Genomic DNA, 23,766 nt, shown 5'->3' on the forward strand with positions numbered 1-23,766 from the left:
ACCTACAGCCCTGAATAAACTGGATTACCTGTCTAACATTAATTCAAGAATAGGCTAAGCACAATAATCTTTGCCTGAACCCAAGTAAAACCAAGCTCCTCTTGGTCCCTAACACAAGTGGACACGTACCTGACATCAACATCTCTTTTGGGAAGTACGAACTCCCCCTCAAATCACAAGTCAGGAACCTTGGAATACTGTCAGATTCAACACTTACTTTGATTCCCAAAATCCAAGCAACCTTCAAGAGCTGCTTCTACTATTTACGTCAACTACGCTGCCTCTCTCCTTACATCGAGAAGGAAAATCTTATCCCAGTTGTGCATGCCATGATAACATCAAGACTGGATTTCTGTAATGCACTATACAATGGTCTGACCAGAAAGGGCCTGTACCAGCTCCAGATGATTCAGAATTCTGCAGCTAGAAAGTTACAAGCGATGTGACCACATCACACCATGTTTGCAAAAAGCTTCATTGACTACCATTACAATACAGGGCTAAATTTAAAACTCTATGTCTGATCTTCAAGGCCCCTTAAAGAAAATGGCCCTGAGTACTTAAAGAACAGGATGACCCTCTACACACCTCCAAGGACACTAAGGTCCTCCCAAGGGGTATCCCTAACCACACCCTCTCCAAGGAACATTGCACAATGTGATACCTGCAAGCGAGCCTTCTCTGGAGTAGCCCCCACACTCTGGAATGCACTGCCTGAAAGGCTCCACTTAACACAAGACTTATCTCTACGTCAGGAAGCAGGTGAAAGCTTGGCTCTTCAACCAAGCCTTTAATGCAAGAAGTAGCTAACTTATTTATTAATTTAGATTTTGCTCACACCTTTTTCAGTAGTAGCTCAAGGTGAGTTACATTCAGGTACTCTGGATATTTCTCTGTCCCAGGAGGGCTCACAATCTAAGTTTGTACCTGAGGCAATGGAGGGTTAAGTGACTTGCCCAAGATCACAAGGAGAGCAGCACTGGGATTTGCCACCTCTGGATTGTGCTCTAACCACTAGGCCACTCCTCCACTCCAGAATCTTGCTATTCTTTGGGGTTCTACATGGAATGTCGCTACTCTTTGAGATTCTGCATGGAATCTTGTCACTCTTTAAGATTCCAGAATCTTATTTCTTTATTTAGATTTTGCTCACACCTTTTCAGTAGTAGCTCAAGATGAATTACATTCAGGTACTCTGGATATTTCTCTGTCCCAAGGAGGGCTCACAATCTAAGATTGTACCTGAGGCAATGGAGGGCTAAGTGACTTGCCCAAGATAACAAGGAGCAGCAGCTGCGGGATTTGAACTGGCCACCTCTGGATTGCAAGACCGATGCTCTAACCACTAGGCCACTCCTCCACTCACAGCTTGTTAGTCTCACTCACACACATAAGGAGTGACACGGGCTGCACATACTGCAGCAGGACATGTTTATCCACTCCTACCCTAGCTGAGATAACATTTTATCATCTCTCTGACCTCATGTGCAACTTTCTTTAAATTAGTCACCTTATTTTCTAGCTCCTCTTACTCTCTTACCTATCTATAGGTTCCATCTTTGCTTATACCCTACGCTATTAAAATGCTCTATTACATATTATGTTGACATTGTAAGTAGTCTACTATGCCATACTTTGTATTGTTATTTGAATATTTTTACTGCAGTAATCGTCTGATTCTCATGTTTAATTTATTCTTACTGCACACCACCTTGAGTGAATTCCTTCAAAAAGGCGGCAAATAAATCCTAATAACCAAATGCATAAAATAAGGCACATGATCTTTGTCATGCATGATTTTCTTAAATATACATAGAAAAGGAGCAAAGTAAAGCTGAAAGAAGGTCATCTTTTTCCCCTCCCTTGCACAAGTGAGAAAGAAAAGAAAAGCATTGTAAGGGTCCAGCCCTGGAACAGGACTGCGTCATTTCTAAGCCCCTCCCACTCGACTAGTTTTCATTTCAACAGCTGCAGCAGGAAAGCAGAAAGGAATTTTTCTCCACCACCTCTCTCTTGTGCCCTCGGATCCCAGCACCATCTCACTGTCAGGTAGGATAACAGCTGCTGATTGAAACTATTTTGGGCCCTGCATTCACCACTCCCCTCGGGTCATCCCAGTGGTTGCTTATTTGAGCAGAGAAAAAAGTTTGACCTAAGTTCATCTGTGGACAGAAGCTCTAGGGAAAACAGAGAGAAGGGTCCAAAGAGGAATTTATTTTATGTAGAGACCGAAATGGAAGTGCTCAGGGCAGGAAACATGGTTTCTAGTGACAAGGAGGTAATCCACCTTTTCCAGTAAGGGGTCACACTCCATCTCCCTCTGTCTGTCTCTATTTTTGTCTCTTTCTCTCTGGCATTTTGGTGGTTGGAGGCGGGATTACAGCAGCAGCCCTCAGCCAGGATCTCATAGCTGTTGTTCAAGTTTTGTTTCCAGGGCAGAGTGCCAGTTCCTCCATTGACCCTTCAGATGCTGGAAATAACTCACAGCCTCGTGATGTCTGAAAGTAAAACATTTACATACTAACATAGTAAAAGATGGCAGATAAAGACCTGTACGGTCCATCCAGTCTGCCCAACAAGATAAACTCATTTTACATGGTATGCGATACTTTATATGTATACCCGAGTTTGATTTGTCCTTGCCTTATTCAGGGCGTAGACCGTAGACGTCTGCCCAGCATTGTTCTTGTACTAAAAGTTCTGAAGATTCTGGAATCCTAAAGAGTTACAAGATTCCAGAATCCCAATTAGTAGCAACGTTCCATGTAGAACCCCAAAGAGTAACATAGTAACATAGTACATGATGACAGATAAAGACCTGTATGGTCCATCCAGTCTGCCCAACAAGATAAACTCATTTTACATGATATACATATAGTTTGATTTGTCCTTGCCTTCCTCAGGGCACAGACCGTAGAACTCTGCCCAGCACTCTCCTTGTACTAAACGTTCTGAAGATTCTGGAATCCCAGTTAGTAGCAACATTCCACGTAGAACCCCAAAGACTAACATAGTAAATGATGGCAGATAGAGACCTTACGGTCCATCCAGTCTGCCCAACAAGATAAACTCATTTTATATGGTATGTGATACTTTATACCCGAGTTTGATTTGTCCTTGCCTTCCTCAGGGCACAGACCATAGAAGTCTGCCCAGTACTGTTCTTGTACTAAGTTCTGAAGCTAACGTCGAAGCACCTTAAAATTTACACTCCAGCCCATCCCTATCTATTCAGTCACGATCAGGGCATAGACCGTAGAAGTCTGCCCAGCTCCCGTTTTGTTTCCCAGTTACCGGTGTTGCCACCCAATCTCCGCTACGATTCTGCAGAACCATTCTTTCTTTTTACAGCTACATAATTTATTTGTTGCATTTGTATCCCACATTTTCCCACCTATTTGCAGGCGCAACGTGGCTTACATCGTGCCGTAAATGGCGATTGCCATTTCCGGATTGAGAAATTCAAAATGGTTGTTAAGTAGCAAAGCAGATTAAGCAGTCAAGTGTAGCGAGTTCCTTTCTGGCACGAGAATTAGAGAGGTAAATCGATAAAGTTAATTAGTGCCAAAGTAAAGTTAAGCAGTAATGTCGAGAGTTCAGTTTTGTCCCGTTCTGGTATAGGTTTCCTTGTCTGGTATTTAGGACGGATCATTGCGGTATGCCTTTTCGAACAAGTTGGTTTTTAATAACTCTCAGAAGTTTGTTAGGTCGTGTGTTGTTTTGATGGCAGTCGGCGGGGCATGCCATAATTGCGCGCTTATGTAGGAGAAGCTGGGTGCGTATGTTGATTTATATTTTAGTCCTTTGCAGCTGGGGTAGTGAAGATTCAGGAACGTGCGTGCTGATCTCTTTGCGTTTCTTACTTTCTAAGAATATCGGTGGTGAGTAAACTAATGGAAACGCTTCTAAAGAGGAGGATTATGAGCAATGGCGTAGCAAGGGGGGGGGCGGGAAGGGCGGTCCGCCTCGGGTGTCAGCTCGGGGGGGGGGTGCTCCCTGCCAGCTCTCCCCCCCCGACCAGCTCCCGCACCCTACCTTTAAAAAGAATATCGGAATCCCAGGCGAGGCGCAGCGCCTCGCGTCTGCCCTGCACGTAAAAGAAATGTGGACCGTCGGACCCGTACACAGCTGAAAAATCTTCCCAAAACACTTCCAAAGCAAGTACAACCACATCTTTAAAAAAAAAAAAAACCCCTACGAAGCCGTCCTTCTGTAGGTACATTCTACATGCTGAAGGATGTAGAACAGCAATGGGCAAGACTGAACACATAATTAACTATAACACAACACCTAACACCTCTATTCAGAATGTTTTACTCTACAACTGCTTGACCAGATCCTCTTGTTCTCTTTAATGTCTTTGTAACACAGGTATTACTACCCTGTTATGGCGTTGCCATAACAGATGTTTGTAAGCCACATTGAGCCTGCAAATAAATAAATAAAATAAAATACCAAAGGCAATCAGGGGCGTAGCCAGACACCCAATTTTGGGTGGGCCTGGGCCCAAGATGGGTGGGCAGAAGAACCTCGCCCCGTCCCACAGGGGATTTGGTCTCTCCTCTCGCCTGCATGCCATATGGTCTCTCAAACATCCCCCCTTTACCTTTTAAATAGCAGATTTTCACCAGCAGCGAGCAGCAACTAATACACACTGCTCATGTTGGCCCCACACCCTTCTCTCTGATGCAGCTTCCTGTTTCTCCCTAGGCAGAAATACATCAGAGGGAAGGCTGTGGGGCCGGTGCGAGCAGTATGTATTAGTCACTGCTCACTTCAGGCGAAGATCTGCTACTTACAAGGTATGCAGGAGGGACACTTGTTGGGAGTTTTCGGCTGGTGGGGCTTGGGGATCCCTGCCAGCCACATCATAGGTATGCTGGTACTGGGTGGGCCTGGGCCCACCCAAGCCCACCCTTGGCTAGGCCACTGAAGGCAACTAACCTTTATGTTAGAAAATTACATAAAAGTAAGAGGAAAAGAAGGCCTCTCTGGTACTCGAATGTAGTAGCTGAAAAGATAAGGGAAAGGAGGCTAGCCTTTGCACGTTATAAGATGACTCCAAAAGATGAAGACAGGAGAGAATACCTAAATAAGTGAAGAGAAGCTGGAAAAGCTGTCAGGAAAGTGAACGAATTGAGTTCAAGATCTGCATGACCGTCCACAAAATCATTCACGCAGATGCCCCACTCTATATGTTAAACCTAGTGGACCTACCGCCCAGAAACGCCAAAAGATCAGCCCACAAATTCCTCAATCTGAACTTCCCCAGCTGTAAAGGAGTGAAATACAAACAGGCTTATGCTACGACCTTTGCATAGAACAGCACGCAGTTTTGGAAAGCTTTTACCCAAGGCCCTGAAAACCATGAACAATCTAACCAGCTTCCGCAAAGCTTTGAAAACACATCTCTTCAACAGAGCCTACAAAAGTCATCCTCAATGAAATAAATCATTCCTTAAACCACCCAAGTACACCAAAAACACCTCTCACACGACCTCACCTAACACCTTTCCATCTAAATCCTCTTATACCTCAGCTTATGATCAACTGTATTTATATCATGTAACGACTTTATCATAACCTTACTCTGTAAGCCACATTGAGCCTGCAAAAAGGTGGGAAAATGTGGGGTACAAATGTAATAAATAAATAAATGGAGGAAAAGATAGCTAATACGGTAAAATTGGGGGAACAAGACCTTTTTCAGATATGTAAGTGGCAAGAGAAAGTGCCCTCGGGAGATGTATGTGTTAGGCGGGGAGAATCTGATAGGTGCGGACGGGGAGAGGGATCTTGGGGTGATAGTATCAATCTGAGGATCTGAAGGCGACGAAACAATGTGACAAGGCGATGGCCGTAGCTAGAAGGTTGTTAGGCTGTATAGAGAGAGGTGTGACCAGCAGAAGAAAGGAGGTGTTGATGCCCCTGTATAAGTCGTTGGTGAGGCCCTACCTAGAGTATTGTGTTCAGTTTTGGAGGCCGTACCTTGCGAAGGATGTAAAAAGAATTGAAGCGGTGCAAAGAAAAGCTACGAGAATTGTATGGGATTTGCGTTACAAGACTTATGAGGAGAGACTTGCTGACCTGAACATGTATACCCTGGAGGAAAGGAGAAACAGGGGTGATATGGTACAGACATTCAAATATTTGAAAGGTATTAATCCACAAACGAACCTTTTCCAGAGATAGGAAGGCGGTAGAACGAGAAGACATGAAATGAGATTGAAGGGGGGCAGACTCAAGAAAAATGTCAGGAAGTATTTTTTCACGGAGAGAGTAGTGGATGCTTGGAATGCCCTCCCGCGGGAGGTGGTGGAAATGAAAACGGTAACAGAATTCAAACAAACACGCGTGGGATAAACATAAAGGAATCCTATTCAGAAGGAATGGATCCTAAGGAGCTTAGCCGAGATTGGGTGGCAGAGCCAGCCGGTGGTGGGAGGCGAGGATAGTGCTGGGCAAACTCATGGGATCTTGCAACTACAAATTTACATTTAGAATGTTGGGGTTGTGAATTATGTGTGGATGGGTCGTGGCTGAGGGCGGGTCTATGAGTGAGAGTGAGAGTGAGTGGTGATGACAGCCTAGAAGACTACAGGGCTTCAGTGTTTCCCTGCCACACAGTGAGATTCAGAACGTTGGAGGTGAGAATTATTTATATAGATAAGTATTGCCATACTGGGAAAGACCAAAGGTCCATCAAGCCCAGCATCCTGTTTCCAACAGTGGCCAATCCAGGTCACAGATACCCGGCAAGATCCCAAAATAGTACAAAACATTTTATACTGCTTATCCCAGAGATAGTGGATTTTCCCCAAGTCCATTTAATAACGGTCTATGGACTTTTATTTATTTATTTGTTGCATTTGTATCCCACAGTTTCCCACCTATTTGCAGGCTCAATGTGGCTTACAATTTTTCCATCATTACTTATGTCATGTCAGAATACATATACAATTAGTAATATATATAGAACATGAATGCTAAATGAACAGTTAGGTAAAAAAGGGGAAATATACAAATGGTATCACATATTAACCGTCCAAACCTTTTTAAAATGCCGCTAAGCTAACCGTCTTTACCACATTCTCTGACAACGAATTCCAGAGTTTAATTACACGTTGAGTGAAGAAACGTTTTCACCGATTCGTTTTAAATTTACTACATTGTAGCTTCATCGCATGCCCCCTAGTCCTAGTATTTTTGGAAAGCGTGAACAGACGCTTCACATCTACCCGTTCAACTCCACTCATTGTTTTATAGACCTCTATCATATCTCCCCTCAGCCGCCTTTTCTCTAAGCTGAAGGGCCCTGCCTGCTTTAGCCTTTCCTCATAGGGAAGTCGTCCCATCCCCTTTATCATTTTCGTCGCCCTTCTCTGCACCTTTTCTAATTCCACTCTATCTTTTTTGAGATGCGGTGACCAGAATTGCACATAGTATTCAAGGCACAGTAGCACCATGGAGCGAAACAAAGGCATTATAACATCCTCATTTTTGTTTTCCATTCCTTTCCTAATAATACCTAACATTCTATTTGCTTTCTTAGCCGCAGTACCACACCGAGCAGAAGGTTTCAACATATCATCAACGACGACACCTAGATCCCTTTCTTGGTCCGTGACTCCTAACGTGGAACCTAGAGGATTCGTATATTTGCTTTCGTAAAACCTTAAAAACATACTTTTTTTTACAAATACATTTGAAAACAGTGCTTGACAAAGGGGATAGATAGTGTTAGGAAATTATGAGTTGTTTTAGATAGGAATTTTTAACTCGGTAAAGTATTAATGTTTTATTACTTTGTATGGATGTCTATCGATTAATGGATTTCTTAAATTTTTAATGTGTAATTTTAATTTGTTTTGTGTATTTGAATTGATATACTGATATTGTAAACCGTTCTGTTTTGCTACTGCAATAAGTAACGGTATAGTAAATAAATTAACGATTACAATCCAAGATACTACTCGCACCTTGAATTGTCATAGGTCCAAGTGTTCATATTTATTCTTTAGGAGAAAAACAACAACATTGTAACCATTTTTTCAGACATTATCCTTCATACAGAGGCACATTTTGAGACATTTTTATAGATTCCTCGTTACAAAATTACCCCTATTGTGTGCACCAGTGAAATTTTCAGTAAGCTGCAACTGCAAACCCCACTGCAAGTTTCAAATTGCCCCATCTCCATGTAACATAGTAGCATAGTAACATAGTAGATGACGGCAGAAAAAGACCTGCACGGTCCATCCAGTCTGCCCAACAAGATAAACTCACATGCGCCATTTTTTGTGTATACCTTACCTTGATTTGTACCTGTCTTTTTCAGGGTACAGACTGTATAAGTCTGCCCAGCACTATCCCCGCCTCCCACCCACCAGCCCCGCCTCCCACCACCGGCTCTGGCACCCAATCTCAGCTAAGCTCCTTAGGATCCATTCCTTCTGGATTCCTTTATGCTTATCCCACGCGTGCTTGAATTCCGTTACCGTTTTCATTTCCACCACCTCCCGCGGGATGTTTCAAAATTCCACCTGTAATACCCTGATACCAAAAATTTATTTCGCTTTTTAAATTTCAGATGGGGTGGTGCATGTACCCTATCTTTGGCTTCTCCCCTTGCCTTTCCTACTGTCTCCCCGAGGTCCGTTCCCTTATATGATCTGTGTGTAGAGGGTACATTAAGAATGAGGAAAAAAAAGACAGGGACAGGGGAGAGAAGAGCTGGTGTGTATGAGAGAAACGAACAAAAAAGAGAAAGAAGGACAATCCTCTGCACACAATGAAGAGTACTAGACACAGAGAAGGCGATGAAGTCACCAGCATACAATGTGAAAAACAGCAACTCTGTGGATAAATATATCTAAAAATGACAGCTCATGTGGCAAACAGTAGCAGCTCATAAATAGATCACCAAATGATTAATGTATCCGAATATCTCTCAAACACCAAAATGTGAACGGCTGGATTCAACAATTGCTGTTTTTAGAGACATCAAGTTGGTTCCATTCAGCAGTGGCGTAGCCACAGGTGGGCCTGGGTGGGCCGGGGCCCACCCACTTAAGGCTCAGGCCCACCCAACAGTAGCACATGTTTAGTAGTAGCTGTGGGGATCCCATGCTCTGCCAGCAGAAGACTTCCCCCTGATGGTAACGAAAATGCTGCTCTCCACGATACTGGCACCTGCGCGTGCTCAGTTTTTAGCTCATGCCTGCTGCAGACTACCAAGGTGGAAAGAAGCGTTTTCCCACCAGCTGAGATATTTTTTGGGTGGTGGTTGGGGGGAGAACAATTGGTGCCCACCCATTTCTTCCCTAGGCCCACCCAAAATCTGTTGTCTGGCTACGCCCCTGCCATTCAGACTCCTTAGGAAGTTCCAGCAGCCGAAACTCGAATCGTGTTGAGTCTTTACTAGCCAACTAATAAAAGACTTGAGTGACACTTGGTGTATGACAGAGGGTGGTCTGTGCCCCCGGGCACTGAGGGTGGTCTGGGTCCCCCTGCCACCCCTGCCGACGCCCCCGCTGCCCCGGTCCTACCTGAAGGGTCCTGGTACTCTGGTGACCTCTGCGGAAAGGCATGTTCTTTCCTGCCCGCTGCACTGCCTCTATTTCCCCACCTGCCAGTGCAACCATGTTTTAAAAATGGCGGCCGATACTTCCCGCAGTAGTCTCGTGGGTCTCGACAGTCTTGCGAGATTTCCACAGGGTGTCTCGGATGCCATTTTTTTAAAATGGTGGTGCTGGGTGGGAGGGAATAGCTGCAACCCAGCAGGCTGGGCAGGAAAGAACATGTTCCCCTCCCCCCCTGCTGAGGCCACTGGATCACCAGTGGTGTGCCGGGCATCTGGGCAGAGCCTCTGGGCCCTCTACAGCCTCTGGACCCTTGGGCACTGCCCTGTTTCCCAAATGGTCAGTCCACCCCTGGAGAGAAGCATGCTGGATGTGTATGTGTAGTGTACATAAGTACATAAGCATCGCCATGCTGGGACAGACCAAGGGTCCATTGAGCCCAGCACCCTGTCACTGACAGCGGCCAAAAGAACAAGCAATTTGTCCCGTCTATCCTAGAAATACTGTATTCCCTCGTCCATTCAATAGCATTCTATGGCTTTTTCCTCCAGGAAGCCGTCCAACCCTTTTTTGAAGTCCGCTAAGTTAACCGCCTTAACCACCTTTTCCAGCAGCAAATTCCAGAGTTTAACTACACGTTGAGTGAAGAAAAATTTCCTCCGATTCGTTTTAAATTTACCACACTGCAGCTTCATCGCATGCCCCCTTGTCCTAGTATTTTTGGAAAGCGTAAACAGACATTCCACATCGACCCGTTCCATTCCACTCACTATCTTATAGACCTCTATCATATCTGCCCTCAGCTGCCTTTTCTCCAAGCTGAAGAGCCCCAGCCTCTTCAGCCTATCCTGATAGGGAAGCCGTCCCACCCCCTGTATCATCTTTGTCGCCCTTCTCTGCACCTTTTCCAATTGCACTATATCTTTTTTGAGGTGCGGCGACCAGAATTGAACACAATACTCGAGGTGCGGTCGCACCATGGAGCGATACAATGGCAGAATAATATCCTTTCCTAATGATACCCAACATTCTATTTGCTTTCCTAGCTGCAGCAGCACGTTGAGCAGAAGTTTTCAACGTATCGTCAACGACGACACCTAGATCCCTTTCTCGGTCCGTGACTGCCAATGCTGAACCTTGCATGACGTAGTTATAGTTTGGGTTCATATATGTATGAGAAAAACTTTGGTTGAATATTTCTTTATTTGGTTTTGGATATAAATTCAGGATTCAGATATGTCTCGTACACTGTGATGGCAAACAAAGAGAGAGAGGCTGGGTTGAAACCATTTCTTAAATTTTATTTTAAAATGTGCATGGCAGGAGGGTGTGGTGGAAAGAAGGTAAGAGGACAGGGGCATGGGGACATGCTGAAAATCTCCTGCTTATACAATGCTCCCCTTTGGTAGATTTGGGGGCAGTAGAGAAGAACCATAGCTCTGGCCATTGTCCAAGCGGCTTTATGACTACACAGCAATGTTAACACTGATGGAGCTTAACAGATAATAATCACAGTTCTCTGACTGTCCAGGGCTGTGTACACTAACGTCACTTTATTAAGATGAATCATAGTGCAGCAGCCTGAAAACCAGGGGAACAGGGTTTGATTCCTACTGCAGCTCCTTGTGACTCCGGGCAAGTCACTTAACCCTCTATTGCCCCTGGTACAAAATAAGTACCTGAATATATGTAATCGCTTTGAATGTAGTTGCAAAAACCTCAGAAAGGCGGTATATCAAATCCCATTTCCATTTCCCTATTTGAGATTCTGCATGGGATGTTGAAACTATTTGAGATTCTACAAGGAAAGTTGCTACTATTGGAGATTCTACATGGAATGTTGCTACTATTGGAGATTCTACATGGAATGATGCTATTCCACTAGCAACATTCCATGTAGAAGCCTGCCCTTGCGGATCAGCAATGTGGCCGCACAGACTTCTGTTTCTGTGAGTCTGACGTCCTGCAGGCTCACAGAAACAGAAGCCTGTGCAGCCACATTGCTGATCCACAAGGGCAGGCTTCTACATGGAATGTTGCTAGTGGAGGAGTAGCCTAGTGGTTAGTGCAGTGGACTTTGATCCTGGGGAACTGAGTTCGATTCCCACTGCAGCTCCTTGTGACTCTGGGCAAGTCGCTTAACCCTCCATTGTCCCAGGTACAAAATAAGTACCTGAATATATGTAAACCGCTTTGATTGTAACCACAGAAAGGTGATCTATCAAGTCCCATCATGACCTACCCTGTCTAACCAGAAAAATGATGATTACTCTTCACGTACACCAAACCTCTTGGATTTTATACTACCCTTTCGGATTTGTCTGGAATGGTGAGGGATTACAGGTAATACAAGGCTTAGTTTTCTTTACAGTTCATCTGTTTTCACTTGCAGGCCTGGGTGTGTCCTGAATAAGAGGCAAAGAGAGACAGAAACTGTGTGATAACAGCAGAAATGTCTTCACCAGGTAACGGAGAATCGGAGAAAGTTGAAGGTCTTTTGCTGTTTTCTAGTACTTCGTGATAACGTTTGATAAACAGCTGAACTCTCCTGCTTAAAGCATCCTGGCACAGAAATGTAAACAAGGCTGGTGTGTAGGATAATAGATGCTCCAGACAAACCTTCAGTCTTGCACCCCCTCCAATTAACTCTCAAACCCCCAAATGGTGTGCTCCCCCACTTGAGATTTTGATAGTTCAGCTCCACAATCATGATAACCCAACACCCCACCTCCCAGATCAATCAGTTCATAACTGGACATCATTTTTATACATATACTAGTAAAAAAGGCCCATTTCTGACACAAATGAAACGGGCGCTAGCAAGGTTTTCCTCAGAGTGTGTATGTTTGAGAGAGTGTATGTGAGAGTGACTGTGTGTGAGAGAGAGAGTGAATGTGCAAGCGTTTGTGTGTGAGAGAGAGTGAGTCTGGATGCGAGTGTGTCTGTGAGAGAGAGAGTGTGTGTGTGAGAATGAAAGTGTGTGCAAGTGCGTATGTGAGACAGTGTGAGAGAGAGAGTGTGTTTCACACAGATATAGTGTGTGCAAGAGAGAGAGTGTGTGTGAGACACAGACTCTCTGTGAGACTGAGTGTATGAGACCAAGAGAGTGTGTGAGTGACTGTGTGACACATAGAGAGTCAATGTGATACAGTGTGAGACAGTGTGTGAGAGTGAGAGAGAGAAAGACATTGTGAGAGATTGTGTGTGTGACAGAGATACCTCCCCCCCTTCCCTCCCTCTGGTGTCAGGCCCCCCCCTCTCTCTCTCTGGTGTCTGAGCGTTACTGTGCAGGACGCTGAGCTCTGGCTGTGCTTCAAGGAACTGACCAATCCTATTTAATAGAATGCACCTCCAACATTCTGAAGCCGAGAAACCTCGTGTGGTTGGTCACTTCTGCTTGTGACGAACCCGGAAGTACGTGATGTCAATTCAGGAGATGGATACAGAGAGCAGGAATGCCTCAGCCATGCAGTCAGCTTCAGAATGTTGGAGATGCGTTTTATTATATAGGATATGTATTTCTATACAGTTTTGTGAAGATTTCTCCCATTCTATGTGATGGCGTCAGGTTGACAGTGGTGCTTTGCTTATGCTTCTATTGGCGCTTTTCAAAAACAGTATGAATACTAGTCCACTTGGGCAGCTGTCAAGCTGAGGTGCGTGCCTTCCTGCTATAACCCTTGCCATGTTCAGCCTGCTTCACACACGTGCACGGTCTGCGCCAGAGCCGGTGGTGGGTGGCAGGAATAGTGCTGGGCAGACTTATACGGTCTGTGCCAGAGCTGGTGGTTGGGAGGCGGGGTTGGTGGTTGGGAGGCGGGGATAGTGCTGGGCAGACTTATACGGTCTGTGCACTGAAGAGGACAGTACAAATAAAAAAAAGTAGCACATATGAATTTATCTTCTTGGGCAGACTGGATGGACCGTGCAGGTCTTTTTCTACCGTCATCTACTATATGTTACTATATGTTACCTCTACTTAATGACGGATGCTCATTGGTCAACCCTGCTGAGAATCAAATTGTTGAGCATCACCTTTGACCAGGACTGTTGGGTTTTCTTCTTTTTAATTTCAGATGTTCCCTTCATACATCCCAAAGCGTTTGAAGAGCAGCCACCCAATTATCAGTTTTTGGGACCCGATCAACCTACAGCCCCACCCCACCAGGAGCAGCCCCAGGCTTACCCTGATTCCGATCCCAAAGGCATGGTGCCGTACGTGGCTCAGATCCCAGGGGTACCTCCAGGACTGGAATACCTAATGCAGGTTTGGCACAAGTCAATGCGTTTATCACCTTCTTCATTTCGATTTGAACCGGACGGCTCAGGCGAATGGTCAAAGCATTACAAAGCCTTTCACCTCTGGCTCACCAGCTGAATTCCCAGTTTAAAGTGGTCCACGTGGAATGAGAGGGTGGGCTCACTTTGGAGTCAGGGGCCACAGCAGAAGCATTTGTGTCATAGCTCCCATCAGGGCCGCCGAGAGGGGGGGGGGGCAGAGGGGACAAAATTCCCTGGGCCCGGGCGCCGACCGTCTGCCACTGGGCTGGGCCCACTGCATTGAAATCACAGCGCCTCTCACCTCCGTGTGAAAGCCGCCTCCCTTCCGGCCTCCTTCCCTCCCTGTGTCCCGCCCTCGCTGAAGTTACGTCAGACGAGGGCGGGACACAGAGAGGGAAGGAGGCCCGAAGGGAGGCGATCTGCTGCTGACTACAGCGCTTTCACTTTTTTTTTTTTTGTTACATTTGTACCCCGCGCTTTCCCACTCATGGCAGGCTCAATGCGGCTTACATGGGGCAATGGAGGGTTAAGTGATTTGCCCAGAGTCACAAGGAGCTGCCTGTGCTGGGAATCAAACTCAGTTCCTCAGTTCCCAAGGACCAAAGTCCACCACCCTTACCACTAGGCCACTCCTCCACTGTTGCTACTATTTGAGATTCTACATGGAATGTTGCTGCTATTCCACTAGAAGTCGGCCCTTGCAGATCAGCAATGTGGCCGCGCAGGCTTCTGCTTCTGTGAGTCTGACGTCCTGCACGTACGTGCAGGACGTCAGACTCACAGAAACAGAAGCCTGCGCAGCCTTCTACATGGAATGTTGCTAGTGGAATAGCAACATTCCATGTAGAATCTCCAATAGTAGCAACATTCCATGTAGAATCTCCAATAGTATCTATTTTATTTTTGTTACATTTGTACCCTGCGCTTTCCCACTCATGGTAGGCTCAATGCGGCTTACATGGGGCAATGGAGGGTTAAATGACATGCCCAGAGTCACAAGGAGCTGTGCCTGAAGTGGGAATTGAACTCAGTTCCTCAGGACCAAAGTCCACCACCCTAACCACTAGGCCACTCCTCCACATGGAGGTGAGAGGTGCTGTGACGGAGGGGGGGCGGTGGCCTCAGGGAGGGAACTGGTGGCGGCAGCGCCCTCGGGCCTGGCCCAGTCTCTCAGCGGTCCTGGCTCCCATTAAAAATGTATGAATCTGCTGTACATTTTGTTACTAGTTTGTGACAGGGTCAGAAGAGAGATTGAGGTGATGCAACAGTGTAGTCACTGGGGTCAGCGAAATGAGCATTTTTTTTTTAAACCAACTGAATACCCTGGGACAAAAAAAAGAGGAAATAAAGGCCTTGTATTGCCCCATCTGTCTCTCTCTAGACGTACACATATGTGTTTTTTTTAATGTCTTTTTACTTTTGTATGCTTATGAGGTCCCGTTACTAAGCTATGCTAAAATGTGGCAGACGGAACTTTTAGCGCATGGGCTTCCCGTGCGCTCTGCCACTTTTTAGCCCGTCTCTAAAATGGCTGACTTTTTATTTCTAACTCAAAACTGGGCCAAACTGTTCTTATACTCTTGTAGTACTTCCACAATGAGTTTATAAAAACTAGGAGGCAAAAGACCTCAGAAGCCCTCGGTGCTCAGTGCAAAAGCACAGACAATTCTAGCACTCACTGGGCAACTTGCTGTAATCATAGGTCAGAAAAACCTCCATATTTCTATTATCTTGCATTTTATTATTTTTCAATTTTTCAATAATTTTTTTAAATTTTTTTCAATATTGCATTTAAAACAACAAAATAGTCCAAAGCATTTAGCTTCAGGCACTTAATGTCATGCACTTAACTTTGATCCAGCTTTGGATTATTTTGTTGTTTTAAATGCAATATTGAAAAAAATTTAAAAAAATTATTGAAAAATTGAAAAATAATAAAATGCAAGATAATAGAAATATGGAGGTTTTTCTGACCTATGATTACAGCAAGTTGCCCAGTGAGAATTGTCTGTGCTTTTGCACTGAACATCGATGGCTTCCGAGGTCTTTTCCTCCTAGTTTTTATTTAGTTATTTATTTATTTATTGTAAATATTTTTATTGAATTTTCAATAATACATCAATCAGAAAAAAAAAAACCCAACCAACGTGTACTACAGTGCCGTAGCGAGGGTAGCTGACACCTGGGGCAGGTCACCGCTGTGCACCCCCCCCCCGGGTGCAGCACGGCACCCCCTCTCCGGCGTGCACCCTCCCCCGGAGCGCATTCTTACTTCATTTAGAAGCGAGGGGCGGGCGGGAGGGCCGATCCGCCCCCCGAGTCCACGTCGCTGGGAGCTGTGTCGGCTCCATTGGTTCCTTGCTCTCTCTGCCCCGGAACAGGAAGTAACCTGTTCCGGGGCAGAGGGAGCAAGAAACCAATGGAGACGACACCCCCCCCAGCGGCGTGCACCCGGGGCGGACCGCCCCACCGCTCCCCCCCCTTCCTACGCCATTGGTGTACTATACTACAATACAATGGTATACATTAAGCTGACTACAAACATTGGTCAGTAGCTAAGCCATAGATAATAGAAAGAGATCCAAAGTTTTCCGCTTGTTGTTCGGCACAGTTTTCAGTTGGAAATATTCTCATGAATTTTTATTTCTGCCATAAATGGCCACCTGAGCCCTTACCGCCACCTACTTAGAAGGCAGTTAGGGGCTCACACGCTTCTTGTGCGGTAATCGGGCTGCTCATGGCAGTGTTCCCGCGCTGCCTGATTACCGCCGGGCATGCCTACTCCCCTCCCCCCACGCTAGAAAATGATTATTTTTTTTTCCTAGCGTGGGAAATGGTGCGCGGCAAAAGCAGAACTGCCGAAATGCGCACCCGGTGCTACTGCTGTTTTGCCACGCGTTATCCTCACGGTAGCCCTACCATGCCTTTGTAAAAGGTCTCTTATATGTGGTAACAGGCCTGATAGGGAAGCTGCAAAAAACCGCTTACAGTCCCAGGCAGAGGAAGAGCCAAGAAAGCTCAATAGTGACACCCAGAGGCCAAACTCAGGCTCTGCATTACCTTGTTCAGCAGCGAGTAATGCTTTTTGCCCCTGGACAAGGACCGTCACTGAGGAGATTTTTAAAAATGGGGGGGGGGGGGGGGGGGGGGGGGGGGGGGGGGGGGGGAAGAACCCCAGGTGGCATCCAGAACCATATCCCACCAATAGAGGCCAGTTCTGAATGAGTTGGATGCCTAAAGGAGCCTGGAAAAAATTCCAGGGCAAAGTAGCTCCTCCCTCCCCTCCCCTCCCCCCCCTCAACATTGAGGCTGGGTGGCCAGTAATTTTATTTTTAAACACTGGCCACCACAGACATCAAAATCTGGACATTCAGCACCAATATCCGGATAGTGGCTACAGCTTGAGTATCTGGATATTGCAGTGATATTCAGCCACTATTCAGATAGCTTATACGATAGCACTTAGGATGGCTTTCTTTGCTGTTCTAAGTTGTCCGGATAATTATCCAAATAGCAGCACTGAAAATTGCCACTATCTGGATAAATCGTGTCCCTGGCCTGACCCCACCCCGGACCTTCACATCAGTATCTGGCTAATGCTGCAGAATACCTGGATAAATGTTTTCTACCATCAGCTGCTATATTACTTAAAAGAAAAAAAACCGAAAGATGAGTAATGTACTTTGTAATAATCTTTTTCTCTTGCTTTCAGATTAACCAAATAACAATTCAACAAAAATGTAAGCATATTTCCTTCCTTTCTCCTCTCTTTCCCTCCCCCCCCCCCCCCCCCCCCGGCAATATACACAGCCCAGGTCAAATATGTGTATATTTGCTTCCCGTAATGTGGACTGAAACCCTCCCGACCTAAAAATCTCAGATAGAGAAATATGCAGAGGCAGTGATGGGGAGCCTGGGAAATCTATAGAAAAATGCAGACTCAGCGTACACAGATACAGAGGTCTTTACATAAGATGCACTGGGCAGCATGAATATTATTGAAGATTTTATTTGACGTTTTTGAAAGTGCCTCCAGATCGGTCACTTTCATTGGTTGGAATCTGAGTGAATCAGGGGTGCTGGTGCACTGACTGTTATCAGAGTCCCATGGGAGGCATCACACAGAGCGCGAATTCAAGATGGCTAACTGAATAATTTGGTTCTGAGTGGGGACTGGTCCCTCCGCTGACAGACTAGCAAATGAAAGATAACCAAGGATTGTTTACGCTTTCCAAAAATACTAGGACTAGGGGGCATGCGATGAAGCTACGGGGTAGTAAATTGAAAACAGATCAGAGAAACTTTTTCTTCACTCAACGTGTAATTCAACTCTGGAATTCGTTGCCAGAAAATGTGGTAAAGGCGGTTGGCTTAGCAGAGTTTTAAAAAGGTTTGGCCGGCTTCCTAAAGGAAAAGTCCGCAGACCATTATTAAGTTGGAGTTGGGGAAAATATTTCTGGGATAAGCAGCATAAAATGTTTTGCACTTTTTTGGGGATCTTGCCAGGTATTTGTGACCTGGATTGGCCACTGTTGGAAACAGGATACTGGGCTTGATGGACCTTTGGTCTGTCCCAGTATGGCAATACTTATGTACTTGGGATTCTGAATGGAATCTTGCTACTCTTTGGGGTTCTACATGGAATGTTGCTGTTCTTTGTTTTTCTGCCAGGTACTTGTGACCTGGATTGGCCACTGTTAGAAACAGGATGCTGGGCTTGATGGACCTTTGGTCTGTCCCAGTATGGCAATACATATGTACTTATGGGAGGCTCTCAGCTCTACTGACACTTGGAATTCACTACTACTACTACACTGGACATACACAGTGCTGTACACATTATATGCAGGTACTTTCTCTTGTCCCTAGAGGGCTTACAATCCAGGGGTCCTTTAACTATGCCGCGTAGGAGCCTAAGCACGTCCAATATGCACCAATTTGGAGTTACCACCCAGATACCACATGGCCTGGGCAGTAATTTAATTTTTGACGCGCGTCTGAAAAATAATTTTTATTTCTGATGCGCCAGCTACGCGCATCAATCGGCATTCTACGCGCATAGGTCATTACCGCCCGGTTAATGCGTGAGACCTTATCGCTAAGTCAGTGGGTGGCGGTAAGGTCTCAGAGCCAAAATGAATGCGCACCAATTTTTATTTTTCTGCAAGTCCGTTTTCGGCAAAAATATTTTAAAAAGGCCTTTTTTTTACAGGCGTGCTGAAAAATGGAGCTGCGTGTGGCCAAAATCTGCGCCTACACTAGTGCAGACCATTTTTCAGCGCACCTTAGTAAAAGGACCCCTAAGCTTTTTGTACCTGGGTCACAAGGAGCTGCAGCGCGAATTGAACCCAGGTTGCCAGGATCCAAGCCTGCTGCACTAATCATTGCACTACTCCAAAGGGTAGACTGGAAAGTATTTTTGAGGCTCACTTGGGGTTTTTATAGCGGTTGGGAAATAGAGTAAGGATAGGGGATTGCAGGTCCAGTTGCTCTCAGACTGCTACAGTTATTTTTTGTGTGGACAGGAGAGGGGAGTGAGGCATTCTCCACCGCCTACAAATTTTTTTTATGTGAGGGAGGGGGCTAGCATTGGCTCTGGGACCCCACTACTTTATTATCTCAGCAGGAGGGGGGGGGGGGGGGATCTGCAAGACAGCACTTTTTTTTTTACTTAACTGATTAGGGCTGACTTTTAACACCAACCAGTTAATGCAGAAGAACCTAGCGGCATTAAATCTAGCTGGTCAAATTTGGCCGCATCTCAAAAAAGACATAGTGGAATTAGAAAAGGTACAGAGAAGGGCAACAAAATGGTAAAGGGGATGGGACGACTTCCCTGTGAGGAAAGGCTGAAGTGTCTAGGGCTCTTCAGCTTGGAGAAAAGACGGCTGAGGGGAGATATGATAGAGGTCTATAAAATAACGAGTGGAGTGGAACAGGTAGATGTGAAGCGTCTGTTTACGCTTTCCAAAAATACTAGGACTAGGGGGCATGCGATGAAGCTACAAAGTAGTAAATTTAATACGAATCGGAGAAAATGTTTCTTCACTCAACGTGTAATTAAACTCTGGAATTCATTGCCAGAGAATGTGGTAAAGACTGTTAGCTTAGCAGGGTTTAAAAATGGTCTGGCCGGCTTCCTAAAGGAAAAGTCCGTAAACCATTATTAAATTGGAGTTGGGGAAAATATTTCTGGGATAAGTAGCATAAAATGTTTTGCACTTTTTTGGGGATCTTGCCAGGTATTTGTGACCTGGATTGGCCACTGTTGGAAACAGGATGCTGGGCTTGATGGAGCTTTGGTCTGTCCCAGTGTGGCAATACTTATGTACTTGGGATTCTGAATGGAGTGTTACTACTCTTTGGGGTTCTACATGGAATCTTGTTACTCTTTAGGATTCCAGAATCTTGCTATTGTTTGCAGTTCTACATGGAATGTTGCTACTCTTTGGGATCTTGCCAGGTATTTGTGACCTGGATTGGCCACTGTTGGAAACAGGATGCTGGGCTTGATGGACCTTTCGTCTGTCCCAATATGGCAATACTTATGTACTTGTGGCTAGATTTAGGAATATTCAGCTGAAAAACATCCTGTTATGTTCAGCTGATATTTTCTAAACATCTAAAATGAGTCAATTATATTATCCACTCAGCAGATCTTTGAATATTGGTGCTTTGATATTTTAATTACTCTCCAGCTGCTCCTGCTGCTGGTGTTGCTGCTTTAATAAGTAGAAAAACACTCATTGTGATTTATGGATAATGCTGTGATATCCCTACCCTGTCTGAACCACCATTTACCCAACTGAGTATTTATTTTATTTTTATTACATTTGTACCCCGCGCTTTCCCACTCATGGCAGGCGCAAAGCGGCTTACATATTATATACAGGTACTTATTTGTACCTGGGACAATGGAGGGTTAAGTGACTTGCCCAGAGTCACAAGGAGCTGCCTGTGCCTGAAGTGGGAATCAAACTCAGTTCCTCAGAACCAAAGTCCACCACCTTAACCACTAGGCCACTCCTCCACTGTTGCTACTATTTGAGATTCTACATGGAATGTTGCTATTCCACTAGAAGTCGACCCTTGCAGATCACCAATGTGGCCGCGCAGGCTTCTGCTTCTGTGGGTCTGACGTCAGACTCACAGAAACAGAAGCCTGCGCAGCCTTCTACATGGAATGTTGCTAGTGGACTAGCAACATTCCATGTAGAATCTCCAATAGTAGCAACATTCCATGTAGAATCTCCAATATTCCATGTAGAATCTCCAATAGTATCTATTTTATTTTTGTTACATTTGTACCCTGCGCTTTCCCACTCATGGCAGGCTCAATGCGGCTTAAATGGGGCAATGGAGGGTTAAGTGACTTGCCCAGAGTCACAAGGAGCTGCCTGTGCCTGCAGTGGGAATCGAACGCAGTTCCCCAGGACCAAAGTCCACCACTAGGCCACTCCTCCACTCAAAAAAACTCAAAAAAAAAAGAAAACCCGATCACCCCGAGAAGGTTGTGCTTTCGTGACACCACGCCAGTGCTTCCCAAACCTGATCCTGGAGGCGCCCCAGAAATTTGCACGCGCTGCCTCCCCTGTGTGCAGATCTATCTCATGAATATTCATTGTGGTTATCCTGATAACCTGACTGGCCTCCAGGGCCAGGTTTGGGAACCACTGACCTATGCAGTACATCGCCCCGCTCTGGTAAGACCAATCACTTCCCAAAACCTTGATACAAAGATGTGTTTCTAGGGTGGGGGAGGGGTGTGCATCTCCTTCACTGGAGGATTTGTAACAACTACTACTACTACTATTTAGCATTTCTATAGCGCTACAAGGCGTACGCAGCGCTGCACAAACATAGAAGAAAGACAGTCCCTGCTCAAAGAGCTTACAATCTTAATAGACAAAAAATAAAGTAAGCAAATCAAATCAATTAATGTGTACAGGAAGGAGGAGAGGAGGGTAGGTGGAGGCGAGTGGTTACGAATCTTGCATGGAATCTTGTCACTCTTTACGATTCCAGAATCTTGCTGTTCTCTGGGGTTCTACATGGAATGTTGATACTCCTTGAGATTACTACTACTACTACGCATTTTTATAGCGCTACAAGGCAGATTAGATGCAGGTCTGCTGATAGGATTTAGGAGTTATGTTTTCCCAATGATTGCCAGAGAGTTTTTTTGTTTGTTCTTCATGTCTTTTTCCCCTCCCAAACCAAATAGAGAACAAAAAGAACTGCAGAAATATATCCTTCAATTCGGAATAATAATTTCAGTACCATCCTCTTTATTAAAGCACTTTGTAAACAATATTTGGAAGAAGAGGAAAGAGAGGTACCGTGCTGGAAAACTGGACTTTGTTAGCAATGACTGTAGATGTTCTTTTGATGATGAAAACATTAACGATATTGATGATAGCAACTGTAGGGTTGACGTTGATGAGGGCCAGAGCATCAAGGACACTGCTCAGCGTATCCGTGTAGTACGTAGGACATCTTTTTTTTTTTTTTTTCAGATTTTACCACTCAGATTGGCAACACCTATGAGTTCCTGAATACCATGGGTCAGCGGATATTTCTCGGCAAGCAAGATGCTAATTGCTGTGGGCCGCAGTTCAGTGTGAAGATAATGGACAATTCCAACACGGAGGTCATTGATCTGCTGCAGCCATGCAAGTGTACCTGCACAGATGAGGTGGGTGTTTTCTAATTATAGAACATGACAGCTTGCTCCATTTGGCAGCCTGATACTGGAACCCCCATTCCTAAAAGTATTGGTATTATTTACCAGTAAGTCCTATTATTATGTCATACATGGCAAAAGTTACCTGGGATATAACTCATACCAGAGTAAAGGGAAGAGTAATAAGTTCAGGGCCCTTTTAATAAGCCACGTGGAGGGGCATAATCGAAAGGGGCGCCCATCTACAAGGGCGCCCATCTCTAAGGACAGCTCCGTAAAGGAGCGGGGCAACCCGTATTATCGAAACAAGATGGGCATCCATCTTTCGTTTCGATAATACGGTCGGGGACGCCCAAATCTCAACATTTAGGTTGACCTAAATGTTGAGATCGCTGACCTTAGAGATGGGCGGCCTCGGTTTTCACCTATAATGGAAACCGAGGACGCCCATCTCAAAAACGACCAAATTCAAGGCTTTTGGTCATGGGAGAAGCCAGCATTCATAGGGCACTGGTCCCTCTCACATGCCAGGACACCAACCGGGCACCCTAGGGGGCACTGCAGTGGACATCACAAATTGCTCCCAGCTGCATAGCTCCCTTACCTTGTGTGCTGAGCCCCCCCCCCCCAAAACCCACTACCCACAACTCTACACCACTACCATAGCCCTTAGGGATGAAGGGGGTCACCTACATGTGGGTACAGTGGGTTTTGGGTGGGTTTTGGAGGGCTCCCATTTACCACCACAAGTGTAACAGGTAGGGGGGGGGGGTGGGCCTGGGTCCGCCTGTCTGAAGTGCACTGCACCCACTAAAAACTGCTCCAGGGACCTGCATACTGCTGTGATGGAGCTGGGTATGACATTTGAGGCTGGCAAAAAATGTTTTTTAAAATTTTTTTGGGGGTAGAAGGGGGTTAGTGACCACTGGGGGAGTAAGGAGAGGTCACCCCCCATTCCCTCCGGTGGTCATCTGGTCAGTTTGGCCACCTTTTCGAGGCTTGGTCATGAAAAAAATTGGACCAAGTAAAGTCGGCCAAATGCTCATCAGGGACGCCCTTCTTTTTTCCATTATCGGCCGAGGCCGGCCATCTCTTAACCACGCCCCGTCCCGCCTTCAGTACACTGCCGACACGCCCCCTTGAACTTTGGGCGTCCCTGCGACGGAAAGCAGTTGAGGGCGGCCAAAATCGGCTTTCGATTATGCCAATCTGGCTGGCCTT

General features: G+C 45.6%; 1 protein-coding gene across 1 annotated transcript in view; it reads left to right on the forward strand.

Moving 5' to 3' along the window:
- The first annotated feature begins 1,950 nt into the window (after positions 1-1,950).
- The window catches only part of LOC115457720 (phospholipid scramblase 2-like), a 32,662-nt gene continuing 10,846 nt past the window's right edge, over positions 1,951-23,766 (forward strand). The window contains exons 1-5 of the mRNA XM_030187284.1: positions 1,951-2,049; positions 11,974-12,046; positions 13,658-13,848; positions 17,575-17,602; positions 22,379-22,557. Of these exons, the coding sequence (XP_030043144.1) occupies positions 12,034-12,046; positions 13,658-13,848; positions 17,575-17,602; positions 22,379-22,557 (411 nt within the window). The 5' untranslated portion in view covers positions 1,951-2,049; positions 11,974-12,033. The remainder of the gene's footprint in view (positions 2,050-11,973; positions 12,047-13,657; positions 13,849-17,574; positions 17,603-22,378; positions 22,558-23,766) is intronic.

This window comes from Microcaecilia unicolor, chromosome 14, assembly GCF_901765095.1.
Source record: "Microcaecilia unicolor chromosome 14, aMicUni1.1, whole genome shotgun sequence".
In the NCBI taxonomy this organism is placed as follows: Eukaryota; Metazoa; Chordata; class Amphibia; order Gymnophiona; family Siphonopidae; genus Microcaecilia; species Microcaecilia unicolor.